The 12,588-nt window shown below is 44.2% G+C and overlaps 1 protein-coding gene across 3 annotated transcripts in view; it reads left to right on the top strand.

The window, feature by feature from the left end:
* Positions 1 to 8,556: 8,556 nt before the first annotated feature.
* Positions 8,557 to 12,588, top strand: part of ABCB4 (ATP binding cassette subfamily B member 4) — a 77,657-nt gene continuing 73,625 nt past the window's right edge. For all 3 annotated transcript variants that reach the window (XM_057732781.1, XM_057732779.1, XM_057732782.1), the window contains exons 1-2: positions 8,557 to 8,628; positions 11,910 to 11,964. In XM_057732781.1, the coding sequence (XP_057588764.1) occupies positions 8,558 to 8,628; positions 11,910 to 11,964 (126 nt within the window). In that variant the 5' untranslated portion in view covers position 8,557. The remainder of the gene's footprint in view (positions 8,629 to 11,909; positions 11,965 to 12,588) is intronic.

Here is a 12,588-nt window from a genome sequence, read left to right as displayed (position 1 = left end):
GAGCCTCGAAGGGAGTCAGAACTCCTGCCTCTGCCCAGCAGTGACAAGGAGCCCCCCTACCTCAGATGTCCGTGGAGACCAAGGGAGGAACCTGGACTTCTGCCCTCACTAACAACACTGATACCCCTTTCCCTGGTGGAGCAATGTCTCCAAATCAAGGAAAACAAAAGGTTTAACTAAGATCTAGAATCTCACAACATAATACCTTAAATGTCCAAGTTTCAGTGGAATATCACTCAACAGACCAATATCCCTTATCAATTTAGACACAAAAATACAATATATTACCACTGGGGAAGCTAAAAAAAGTGTACAGCAGATCTCTCTGTATTATTCTTACAATTATATGTGACTCTATAAGCATCCCAAAATTAAAAGTTCAATTAAAAAAAAAACCAACCAGTCTCTTTAACCCAGTGAAATAAAGAGAATTATAAATTCTAATATTAGTAGAGTTCCAAAAATAATGCACAGATGATTGCAAACCTGAGTTGAACATTTCACAACACTATTTTTTTTTTTTTTTTTTTAAGTTGTGGCACATGGGCTTAGTTGCTCTGCAGCATGTGGGATCTTCCTGGAGCAGGGATCAAACCCATGTCCCCTGCATTGGCAGGTGGATTCTCAACCACTGCGCCACCTAGGAAGCCACTTCACAACACTCTTTAAAGTGATTGAAGAATCCTTAAGATGCCACAATTTTAGGCTAGGAAATAGTGCTGTGAGTAAATGAGAACTAACATCAAATGCAAACATAATGTTACCATTCTTCTTTGTTATGTTATCTATAGATATTTTAGTATGATATGAGCAAATATTTTAATCTGTAACAAAGTAAAGTACAATATTTTGAAAAGGTATGGTTTTAGAATAACCTTAAGGGTCAACATTAGTGCCCTAAAGGGCAGTGACCCTAGCTGGTGCTTATTCATTTAATCTCTGACCTTGGCACCCTGCAGCCCTTCATGGCCACTCAACAGTTACCATAACCCTCCCAGAGCACAGAATTCCATTAGGCAATGTGACCTTGGAACTCTCAGTGTGCCATTACTCTGTGCTGGTAGAAATGATGTGACATTGTGATTGGTAACAAACTCTTCCCAGCTGCTTTAAGTTTTGTCATGGTACCTTTGCAAGTCTACCCTGGTTTAAGAGGGTATAAGGAAGAGTTCACTGGAAATATCAGTGAAAGCCATTTTCACTGGAAATCTGCACTAGCCTTATCTTCAGCATCTTATGAATGCCTTCCAAAGTGCTGGGGCCAAATTAGATACATTATAACGAGCAAAAGAAAAGTGAGACTGAAAGGAAATGACTTTTTAGGAGATAAGAGGTCAAAAGTGCAGAGGGATTTTTGTTTTGTTTTTCAAGCAGGTGAGAAGGTTTTTGAAAAGAATTGTGGGAGAAAATTACAAGGTGTAACATGGTTTGAAGAGCATGAAGACAGGAGAAATCAAGATCTATCAACCCTGGATTTAAGCAGAGGTATTATTGGTGGCAGAAAATTTGGAAACAGAATGTAGTAAAGTGTGGCAACACACAAATATAATAGTCGAAGATAACATCTAACTGGCTATCTTCAGAGATGAAAAGTCAGAGAATTGTTACCCACAAATGCAATATAGCAGGAGAAAGACCACAGAGCTTCTTACCATCAAGCTAAAGGTCAACTGGACAGAGAACTTAGTCCAGCATTCTCTCTTCAGAGAAAACTTGCAAATTAATTTATATTTAAATATAAAATATATAATTCAGTATATTCAATTTATATTCAGTTATAACATAGTATCATTATATGATATAAAATATTAAATATTTTTAAATACCTTGGTAGATGGAGTTTGTTCTTCCCTTCGGCCCTTACTTATAGGACACTGTTTTTTTGTGTATAAATCTTTTATGCTATAGCTTAAAGTTGTTGATCTATAGAATACACATTTAATGAGCCTCTAGTGCTGTGGGAACTGGATAGAATTAGGCATGGCCTCTGCCTGGCAGTAGTCTTCCCCGGGGTCCTAATTCCATTCACTTACTTTTTAGGAATTCCAGTTTCCATAGCTTTAAACTGAAAATAATACCGCCTCACTTGTTTGCCTTAAACGTGCTTCTTTTGAGATTTAGATGAGGTAATATAGATGTGTGATGGGTTCCATAACGTTATAAAACAGTATATAGATCTGATTTTTGTACTGGTTTATCCTCAGTCCATTTTGAGGCAGGAGCTACGCCCTGTTTTTCTTTATATCCTCAAACCCTTGCACAGGGTCTGGTACATAGTGTGTTCAGCCAGTGTTGGATATCTCACTGAATAACGCAGAGGAAAATACCTTTATTCTCGTGGGTCTTACACACTACTGAGGTGCCAGTAAAGAGCAAGCGTGATAACTTCATAAATTACATAGTATATGAGAAGGTGGAAATGGTGTGGGAAGAAAAATTGAAGTAAGGGGCACTGGGAGCCCTGGGGGTAAGGGATGTGTTTTTTGGTTTTTGGTTTTTTGATTTTTTAAAATATTTATTTATTTGGCTGCATTGGGTCTTCCTTGTGGCATGTGAACTCTTAGTTGTGGCATGTGGCATGTGGGATCTAGTTCCCTGACGAGGGATCGAACCTGGGCCCCCTTCGACGCCTGGGAACACAGAGTCTTTTTTTTTTTTTTTTGCCAGTGGACCGCTGGGGAAGACCCAGGGGTGCGGTTTTTAAAGAGGTCAGGATTGGTCTCATTGACAAGATGGTAATTGAGAAGAGACTTGTAGGAGGTGAAGTTTTTAGCCGCGTATTTGGGGGAAGAGAATTCGGGGCAGAGGGAACAACTAGCACAAATGCCCTGAGGTGGAACCCTGCCTCTCGTGTTCGAGGAACATCCGAGAAGCCGGGGTGGCTGGCAGGGAGTGAGGAGGGGAGAGGAGTAGAAAGAAGTTATGGAGAGGGCGAGCCACTGCAGCCCAGGGGTCCAGATGGACTGGGGGCCACTGGGAAATTGTGAGCAGAGGTGTCACGTGATCTGACTCACTTTTCAAAAGAATCACTCCGGCTGCTGCTTTGAGAATGGACCAAGGCAGGAGAGGAGAGACCGTCAGGAAGCTGTTGTAGTTATTCAGGTGAGAGGTGAGAACGGCTTGCACCATGCTGGTAGAACTGGAGAGAGACAGGTGGTCAGATTCTGGATATGTTTTGAAGATAGAGCCAATAAGATTTCCTAAGAGAGTATGGGACGTGGAAGAAAGAGAAGAATGCAGGATGACTCTAATATTTTTGCTGATCAACTGGATGGCTGGAACTGCCAACTGAGGAGAATAACCTTTTTGGAGGGGTCAGCCTGGGGGAAAGGTCAGCGGTCAGGTTGGGTACATTAAACATCCAAGTAGAGACATCAGAGATGCAGTCGTAGTGATAAACATGAGCCAGGAATTTAGGAAGTCTAGACTAGAAATAAAAAATTAGAGATTGTTGGATACTGATGGTATTTAAAGCCCTGAGACTGGCTGAGATTACAGAGGGAGTGAGAATAGATGGAAAAGTCTTAGCAGCGAGCCTTAGAGCACTCCAGTGCTAGTTGAGAAGCTTGAAAGAAAAGGAACAACATCAAAGGAGACTGAGAAAGAGTGACCAGTAAAGCAGAAGAAAATCCAAGAAATATGTGATGTCCTGGAATTCAAGTTAGGAAAATGTATCAAGGAAGAGAGAAAGATAAATTTGTCAACTGTTTGAATTTGTCAAGTCAGATAAGGACAAAAAATTGACTTTTGGACTTAGCAACACAGAGGTTATCAGTGACTTACGAGGGCAGTTTGGGTAGTGTGAAAGGGTCAAACTCCTGATGAGAATGTATTCAAGGGAGAACTGGAGGACAGGAAATGGAGAAAGTGATAGAGATAATTCTTTTAAGAAGTTTAGCTGCAAAGAGAAGGAGGGAAATGTGATGGTAGTTGATAAGAAAAGTGGGGTCAAGAGAGATTTTTTTTAAGGTGGAAGAAATAACAGCATGTGTGTATGCCAACCAGGATGATCCAGCAGGGACAGAAAAGATGACGACACAGGAGTGGGGGGGGGGAATGTCTCCTGATGAAGTCATTCTTGAGGTGGTGGGATCCGTACATAAAAGTACAGACCAAAGGACTGGCTACATAGATGCAGGGAGGGCGCTGATGGACCGTTTCTACCTGCAAGCTGCCCACAAAACGTCCCATGAGAATGGTGCCCTCTCTGGACCAGGGAGACAGGAAGGTCCTCATCACAGGAGCCTGGGGTGGACCCTGACAGGGATCCGTGCTCACACACCAACTTCACGAGCCCTGTCCTTCTACACGCCCCCCCCGCCCCACCCCCCCCCACCCCTCCCCCGCCTCACATCTCCTCGTCCAGACCCACAGTTGACTGCCCCAGGCCCAAACTGTGTCTTGTCTTTTCTTCAGAAGTGTGTCATTTCCTTGTCTAAAAGGCATAAAGATTTCTACTCTGGTCACTTCTTCAGCTCTTCCTGGTTTATGAAAGCCCCCATGTACGTGTGGGAAAAAAATTGAAGAAAATGTGAAAACAAAAAACACAAAAAACAAAATACTGGCTGCATATCGGGGCATGGATAGTTCTTTTAGAGAAGCAGATGGGAAGGCAGAGTGTTGGGTACAGATGCTGGGAAGTGGGCAGATGTCATGGCAGGAGATTATGGCCGTTCCCTTCTGAACACTGCGACTGCTATCAATGAAATAAGAAAAACAGTACTTCAGCAGAATGTGAAGGGAGGGAATGAATAATAGATGTTTGTGGAAAGAGGAAGTATGAAATAATGATCTAGGAAAGTGAAAGAGTGAATGAACTAAGGAAACATTTGCTGTTGGGCAGCAAAGGTTGGCATATATACCAGTGGATAAGACAGAAGAAACCTTTGTTCTGATGAATCTTGCATCCCGCAGAGTGGACAATAAATAATAAGCATAATAAATACATTAAGTATATACTAAAGGGCCATTTAGTTTCACGGTGGGACTGTTCAGATGGTTTTGTGTTTTTCTTTAGCCATGTTCTGTTGCATGGGGGAAGCTTGTAGTAGTTGGATAATTTAAATTAGCCAGGGTTGTGGTTTTACCAAGCAAGCCTGATAAAGAGGGAAGGCAGGGGGGTTGCAGACGTTTGCAAGATGGGTGGAAGACTACATCAAAAGAGTGAGGAAGAGTTAAAAGCTGTTAGGATCAGTGGATTGGAGGAAGATGTTTAACCATCCGATACATTTGATCTCTGTTCTCTATCCCCACTTCCCTGCCCTCGTTGATGTGGTGGCTAAGGACACTGCCAGGATTAGAATTCTAGCTCTGTCCACTATAAGATCTCTATTTTGTTCCACTTTAATTTTGTTTATCCCTGCCCAAAACACATTGCCGTAATTACTATAGTTTAATAATAAAAGTCCTGATAGCCAGTAAGACAAATCTTTAAATAATTTTTCAAAAAAGATGAGATAAATTTTCAGGGGAAAAAAAAGCTGAGAAAATGTATCACCGACTAAAGGAAACATAAAAATTGTTCTTTAGGAAAAAGGAAATGATCCAAGATAGTGGCTCTGAGATATATGAAGAAATAAAGAGAAATAAAAGGATAATAAATGTATAGATAAATCTAAATGATATTGACTATAAAATAATAATCTCATAAGCGACATAAAAGATAGAAAAAATTAAAGTACATGACAATAGTAGTGTGTAAGTCAGAGGTGGATAAATGAGAGTTGAGAATTCTAAAGTTCTTGCATTGTCCTGGAAGAGGAAAAAGTACCACTGATTAGTCAAAGATACGTCATAATCTCTGGGAAGGAGTTAACTGTTAAACAGAAAAATGGAAGAATATATACTTAATAAATGAAGAGAAAAGAAACAAAGAATAAAAATATTTGATCCAAAAGAAAGCTAAAATTAAGATTAAAAAAGAAAGATAGGACTTGTGGAATATGTAGAAAAAGTAAGATAGAGTGGGGGAAGGATATGAATTCTCCATCAATGAGAACAAAGCAGAAGTATCTTAATATTCTACCAACAAAAGAAAGTTAAGATTTCTTAAAGCCTGAGTGTCATCGAGAAATTTCCAGTTTATCATAGTGCCTTAAATATTGTTTTTAAATGAACAGCCAGATGGGTGCACCAGGTAAGATTGTTTTATTGTTATCAGATAAATATAAAAGTAGCCCTTGGAATGGGCTGCAACAGAAGCAAAAAACATAAACACAGTCATGTGGGCATGGCTCCTCTCTCCCCACAAACATGCCTGAGATGCAGAAAACACATGATGAATGCTTCTTATAGGGACAACTTCAGGAATTGACTCTGACAGACAGAGAGGCAAACACCTCTTATTCCTGGATCCTTTTTGTCTGTTTGTTTTTGTTTTCAGTTCAGAAGCTTCCTACTTTCTCACATGTCCACCTTTTCACTCCCCCAGATGTCTTTTATAGAAACTGAACAGGCTACCATCTGCTTATAGGCTACTGAGTTTTATAATGTCCTCCAGTCACCACCAAGCTTTCTTTCAAGCTAAACAACTCCAATTGCTTTAATCTCACAGTATTTTGAAATAGTGATCTGACCACCTGTCAGACTTGTGAAGAAGAGGAATTCTGGTCGGTGGAAGAAGAGACTCCTCATGGTGGTGCTAGATAAGGAGGAAGAAACATTTTCTAGGAAAATCCGTAAGGAAACTCATTCCTAATAATTCCAGAACATGTCATAGTTTCAGTCAACTCCCAGCATCTCTTCAAGTCAAGTTCTGCCTAGCTCAAGGTAACAGGCAGAGCAGGATGGAGATGAGTGGTGTATTTTAGAGTGAGTACCAGAGCTGCTGGCTCCTATCCCAGTCTCGCCTCATAAGCCTCTTCTGATCTTTTAGCTGTTAATACTAGTTATCATTTATAAGGTGCCTCCTATATGCCAGCACTTTACAGCCAGTATGTCTAATCCTAATAACACCCCCATTTTATGGTTTCAGAGACTGAATCAAGAATTAAATAAACTGCCTAAGGCCAGACAGCTAGTAAGTTGTAGAGGTGAGATTCATTCCAGGGTCTGCTGACAACACCTCCTCTTATAGAATGCTCTGCTTTAAGTTTCTCCAGGAACCCAAGAAAGCCATGGGATGACTTCTTCATTAGGAAGGCAAAGCAGGGGCAAGGACCAGCAGGTAATCCTGCTACCTGGTGAGGAGGAAGGAAAGCCATATTTAGGAAATGTGTTCGGTTTTAGGCGCACTACTAGCTCTTTTTACCTTCCTAGTTCATTAATTCCTCACAGTGACCTGGTAAAAGAGATGTTTTATCCTTATGTTACATATGCGGAAATGGAGGTTTAGAGAAGTGAGAAAGTGTCCAAGGTCACAGAGCTAATAAGATGTGAAGCTCTGCGTTTGAATCCCACTGGCTTCAAAGCCATGATAACACATTGCTCCCTGTTTTAGATTCTTCCTCTTCAGAAGAGTGTGGAGAGGTTAATGAAAACCACACAGGGGACTCAAGTGGGCGCTAGGTGTAGAGATAATTTAGCACAGGGAGAAGTCCAGGATCAGAGCAGGATGCCAGGGGAGGACCCTGGAGATTGGACTCTGGTCTCCAGGATGCATCCTCAGGCAGGAGGTAACCTCTCTGGGCATCAGTTTCTTGTTTTAGGAAAAGAAAAAAAGAGCGGGTTTTGAATTAGGCGATCTCTAACGTCCCTTCCGGCCCTAAAGTTCTGTGTCTCTAAGTATGAAGAGGGCACCGGGAACGAGAAGCTTCATGTAATGATTCTGGGTGGCCCTGCCCAGCTCTCGAGATGGGGATGGTGTGTTCAGTGCCCCTGGGACCAGACCTGGGATGCAGAAGCGGGAGGCGAGCTTAGGGGTTTCTCTTAGTCCTCGACTGCCCCACGGTTCGGGAGCGGCTAGAAACTATCCCCCGCATGGGTTTCAAAAGAAAACTGAGCGCCGAGGGAGTGTGGCAGTCACTTTGGAGGGCTCGGGTGGCCCGCCAGGCGAGGCTCTCGCAGCAGCCGGCGGCACCGGGCTGGGGGCGGGCTTATCGGCCGCAGCTGGTGCGGCGGGCCGGGGGGCTGGCTGCTCCCCCGGGTGGGCGGCGGCCGGCGGGGCGCCTCCGGGGGCGAGGGCGGCGTGCCGGGCCCTTTCCTGCGCGTCTCTGGCCGGCGGCGCGAGCCTGGCGCGCGGCGGGAGCGGCTCCTGCGGCCCGGGGCCCTCGCCCCGGCGGCGGCAGCGGGAGGCGTCGCTGGGGCCGGACGCGCGCGGGGGGCGGGCGCGGCGCCGCCGCGAGCAAAGTCCAGGCCCCGCGGGCGCAGCTCGGCCAGAGACGCGCGCGGTCCCAGGTGAGGGAGGCTCGGGCGCGCCGGCTCCGACCCGGGGGACTCCGGGGACGGTGGGCTCCGGGCGGGGGCAGCGCCACCTCCGCCGCGGGCGCCCCTGAGCCCCCCGCCCCCTGTGCGCCGGCCCCGATCCCACGGGCGGGGGCTGCGCGGAGGCGGGTCGACCTCCCGCGAGCTGGGGTGGGTGCCCTTGGACCTGAGCCTGTGGTTTCTTCCCCAGGCTGAGATGGATCTAGAGGCGGGAACAGTCCGCATCCCGAAGAAAACGGAGGACGACTCTGAACTGGGCAACAGCAGGTACATCATTCGTAGTCGCCGCTTTTCCGTTACCCCCGGATCAGCGGGGCCAAATTTGGCTGAGGCAGGAAGTTGAGGTCGGATGATGCCTTTGGCCTTTGTTTTGGAGTTTCCGTAGAGAGGCTTGTCTGAGGTTCTGACCTTACCCAGGGACTGTCCCTGAGGCTTCTTTTGCAACAGACTCAAGACGAAGAGGATGTGTTTAAAAGTGTGATTCGACCAATATGTGTGGTATACCATTCCTTGCATTGTGTAACTCAGAACTTTTCCAAAAAACTTTCATAAACATCATCCGGTCTTTCGTGCTTCTAGAGCATCGGACATCTGCTGTTAATGGTTGTGCTTTTTAAACAAGAGTAGTGAGGCAAAAAACTCTTTCCTCCCCCTCGTTATTCCTCTTCCTCCTCATTTTACGCACCCCCGCGCCTCTCCTCCCAGCGTTGGGCGGTCGCCTCTTTCTCCCCTCTGGGCGGTGAGGGGTGAGGTGGGAAGAGGGACCTCGAACCGCCTCATTCTTCCTAACCTGTGCTTCCAAAGAAATTCTTGTTCTAAATGCAAGGGGGAAACCTCTTCCTTGCCCGTCTTTCTCCCTGCACTGGCTCTCTGGTTCCCAAAGGCCCTTGTTACCGGCACTTGACAGACCTTAGTAGGGGCAGAAGCAACCAGTCAATGGCGTGTTGTCTTTGTCCCTCTTTCACCGTGGGAATACTGAATCACTTTCGCCTTCAGTCTCAAGCAGTTGATGAGGCCATTGTGGTCTCTGAGTTCATGCCAAGTCACCCAGAACTAATTGACCTGTGTCATGCAGTGATCACCCGGAGGGACAACTTTATCAGGTTCTGTAGTGTGTCCTCAAGCTGCAAGGGGCCTGATTAGTCAACGGAAAACACGCCTATCTGATGGTTAAACTGAGACATTATTTTAGTCTGTTAACTTCTTCATACGGTGATCTTGCCTTGTTCCTTCTATGTGCCGTGGTATTTATTCTTTCATAGAAAATTTAGTATGCCACATAAAGTTGGAAAACCCATGGAGGGTATTATTTCAACTAGAAAAATGTGGTTTTCATCAGCTGGCAATTGAGGCTGGGATTGACTGTGCATCTATAAATAGATGGCATTTTCTGGAAGAAGGCTGTTTATGTATTGCATTGGCTGAACAGTTGATGAGTGTACAGAGGGGTTTTCCTGCAGGAGATGCAGCGACATAACAGAACCCAAGGAAGTGCTCAGAAGTGGAGCTCACAGCCTTGTGTTGGAAAGAAGACAGTTCAAAAGAGAAAGGCAGAAAGCTAAGAACAAGTTAAGACTATAAGGTTATGGAATTCACTGCAATGAGACATTTGTATAAAAAGCAGACCAGAGCTTATACATTAAAGGAAGCTCAGCTCACTTGAGTTGCCTAGCGCAGACAGGGTTAGTTACATGCTTGTTCAAATCCTGCTGTTATTGCCTGTGGCACATTGTTTTGGACATATTTTGTTGCAGGTGTCTGCCCTTTGATTTTAGCGAACTTTCTAGCTAATTTGGGATCAAGTCCTCTGAGTAAAACTTTATCACCTACCTGGACATTTAAGCTAAATAAATTCATTTTAGGTTAAAAAAAAAAACAAACAGCCAGCTTTCCTAGAGTTTGCATTTGTTGTATGCAGGATAGATAGAAATAATACACGTGCTGAATAATTAAACTACAGCAAATGGTAGAAGGTAATGAATGCTATGGCGAAACATTAATCAAGACTAAAGAAATCAGGAGTGCAAAAAGGAAGTCGTTTGCAATTTCAGGTAGGGTGGTTAAGGTAGGTCTTATTGAGAAGGCAATATTTGAACAAGAACTTGAAAGAAATGAGAGAGCTGTGTGGTGTCTGGGGGAGACCATTCCTGGTAGAGGTGATGGAGACCCTGCAATGGGAATATGTTTGGAGTGTTCACAGAACAGCAACAGCAGAGAGACCAGGGGGGCTGGAGCAGAGGAAGCAGGAGTGGGAGTGGGCATTGTGGTCAGAGAGCTAACAAGGAAATATCACGTGGGGCCCTAGAGGCCAGTGTGAGGATTTGGCTTTTACTCTGAGAAAAGTGGGAGCCATTGTAGGTCTTTGAGCAGAGGAGTAGCAGGATGCAACTTGAGAGGTTTTCTTCAATTTATAGTTGATTTACAATGTTGTGTTAATTTCCGCTGTACAGCAAAGTGATTCAGTACATTATATTTATATACATTCTTTTTCATTATCTTTCTCACAGGGTATTGAATATAGTGTCCTGTGCTATACAGCAGGACCTTGTTGTTTATCCATCCTACATGTAGTAGTTTGTGTCTGCTAACCTGAAACTCTCAATCCATCCCTCCCTTTCCCTCCCCCACCCCCTTGGCAACCACATGACTTGAGTTTTGGGGGTTATTTTGGGGGGGGGTTGTGTTGGGTCTTCATTGCTGCGGGTGAGCTTTCTCTAGTTGCAGTGAGTGGGGGGCTACTCTTCATTGCAGTGCACGGGCTTCTCATTGTAGTGGCTTCTCTTGTTGCAGCGCACGGGCTCTAGGTGCGTGGCCTTCAGTAGTTGCGGCACTTGGGCTCAGTAGTTGTGGCTCACAGGCTCTGGAGCACGGGCTCAGTAATTGTGGCGCAGTGGCTTAGTCACACTGCGGCATGTGGGATCTTCCCAGATCAGGGATCAAACCCATGTCCCCTGCGTTGGCAGACGGATTCTTAACCATTGCACCACTAGGGAGTGACTTGAGTTTTTAAACGCTGACTCTGACTACTGTGTTGAGGGAAGACTAAAGTGGGCATAAGTGGAAGTAGAGAGACAAGGCAGGAGTTCTCCTGGCTACTGGGATAGCCATAAAAGTGGTGAGCAGTGGTTAGAATTCTAGATGTATTTTGAACGTAGAGTCGACAGGGTGTCCTGACACTACAGCCTGTCTTCGTTCAGAAGGGTGGACTTTAATAATTTTAGGTCAAAATGTACTGTTTTAGCAAATGAAGGATTGATTGATCTGGAGGACGTTGTTAACTTAGTCATCTTCCCTCTGTGCATGAGGTCTGCAAGACTGGTGACCACTTCCCTGTTATCCAGAGATTCCTGTAGTACCTTGGACAGTTACCTTTGCACGTGGTGATTGCCTTGCAGTGTTTGTTAAACTGGATAATTTCGACAGTTTGTGGACATCACTGTTTTATATTTGAAAATATAATATTGAATATGATAGCTACTCAAATTTATATTCAATTGATTGTGAAATATTTTATAACTGTATTTAAATTCAATTATTTTTTTTTACAGCAACCAAGATAAGGAAAAAACGAAGAAAGTAAATTTGATTGGACCATTAACATTGGTAAGCTGTGAAGTATTAACTATGAATAATTCCTGCCTTCGTTTACATTTGGTATCGTGGATCCATAGTTATAGCAGTGCTTTAAGATTGTCTGCAGGCAGCAGTAGATTCTCCCTGCTGCACCCGTGCTGTCCCAGACTGGCTCGTACTTAATGGCCTACATTCTCAAGATGAATGGTGAAAGAGGTAGGAATAGGCTGGCCATGGCAGCACTGCTAAGTAGTATACCAGGAAATTGAAAACAGGACTTGTGTTCGTTGCACCATGCAAAGCGACCAATTTCAGGAAAATGCATCTTTGCATTTGTTCACAAAACCCCCAAATTTAGCTTAAAATAAGCTTGCATATAAAGAGATTATTAACTACAGAAGATTGTACATGATTAAGAAATCTATGTTCACATTGGCATCCAGGAAAATTGATTACATATGAAGTTACTATTGTGGATTCAGATATGTTTACAACAATTCTCAGTGGTTTTCTGCTAGTGCGAGGCAAGACAACATAATTGTGGAAGAAGTCATACCTGTTTTTCATTTGTAGTATGTCTTAGGGGACCCAGGAAAGTGCCCACTTTTGGTGAATATGATGTGTTTCAAACTATGACAGCCATTATTTGATAGC

Source organism: Hippopotamus amphibius, chromosome 4 (assembly GCF_030028045.1).
Source record: "Hippopotamus amphibius kiboko isolate mHipAmp2 chromosome 4, mHipAmp2.hap2, whole genome shotgun sequence".
In the NCBI taxonomy this organism is placed as follows: Eukaryota; Metazoa; Chordata; class Mammalia; order Artiodactyla; family Hippopotamidae; genus Hippopotamus; species Hippopotamus amphibius.
The sequence above is the reverse complement of the archived record's forward strand: the minus strand, read 5'-3'. Positions and strand labels throughout refer to the sequence as shown.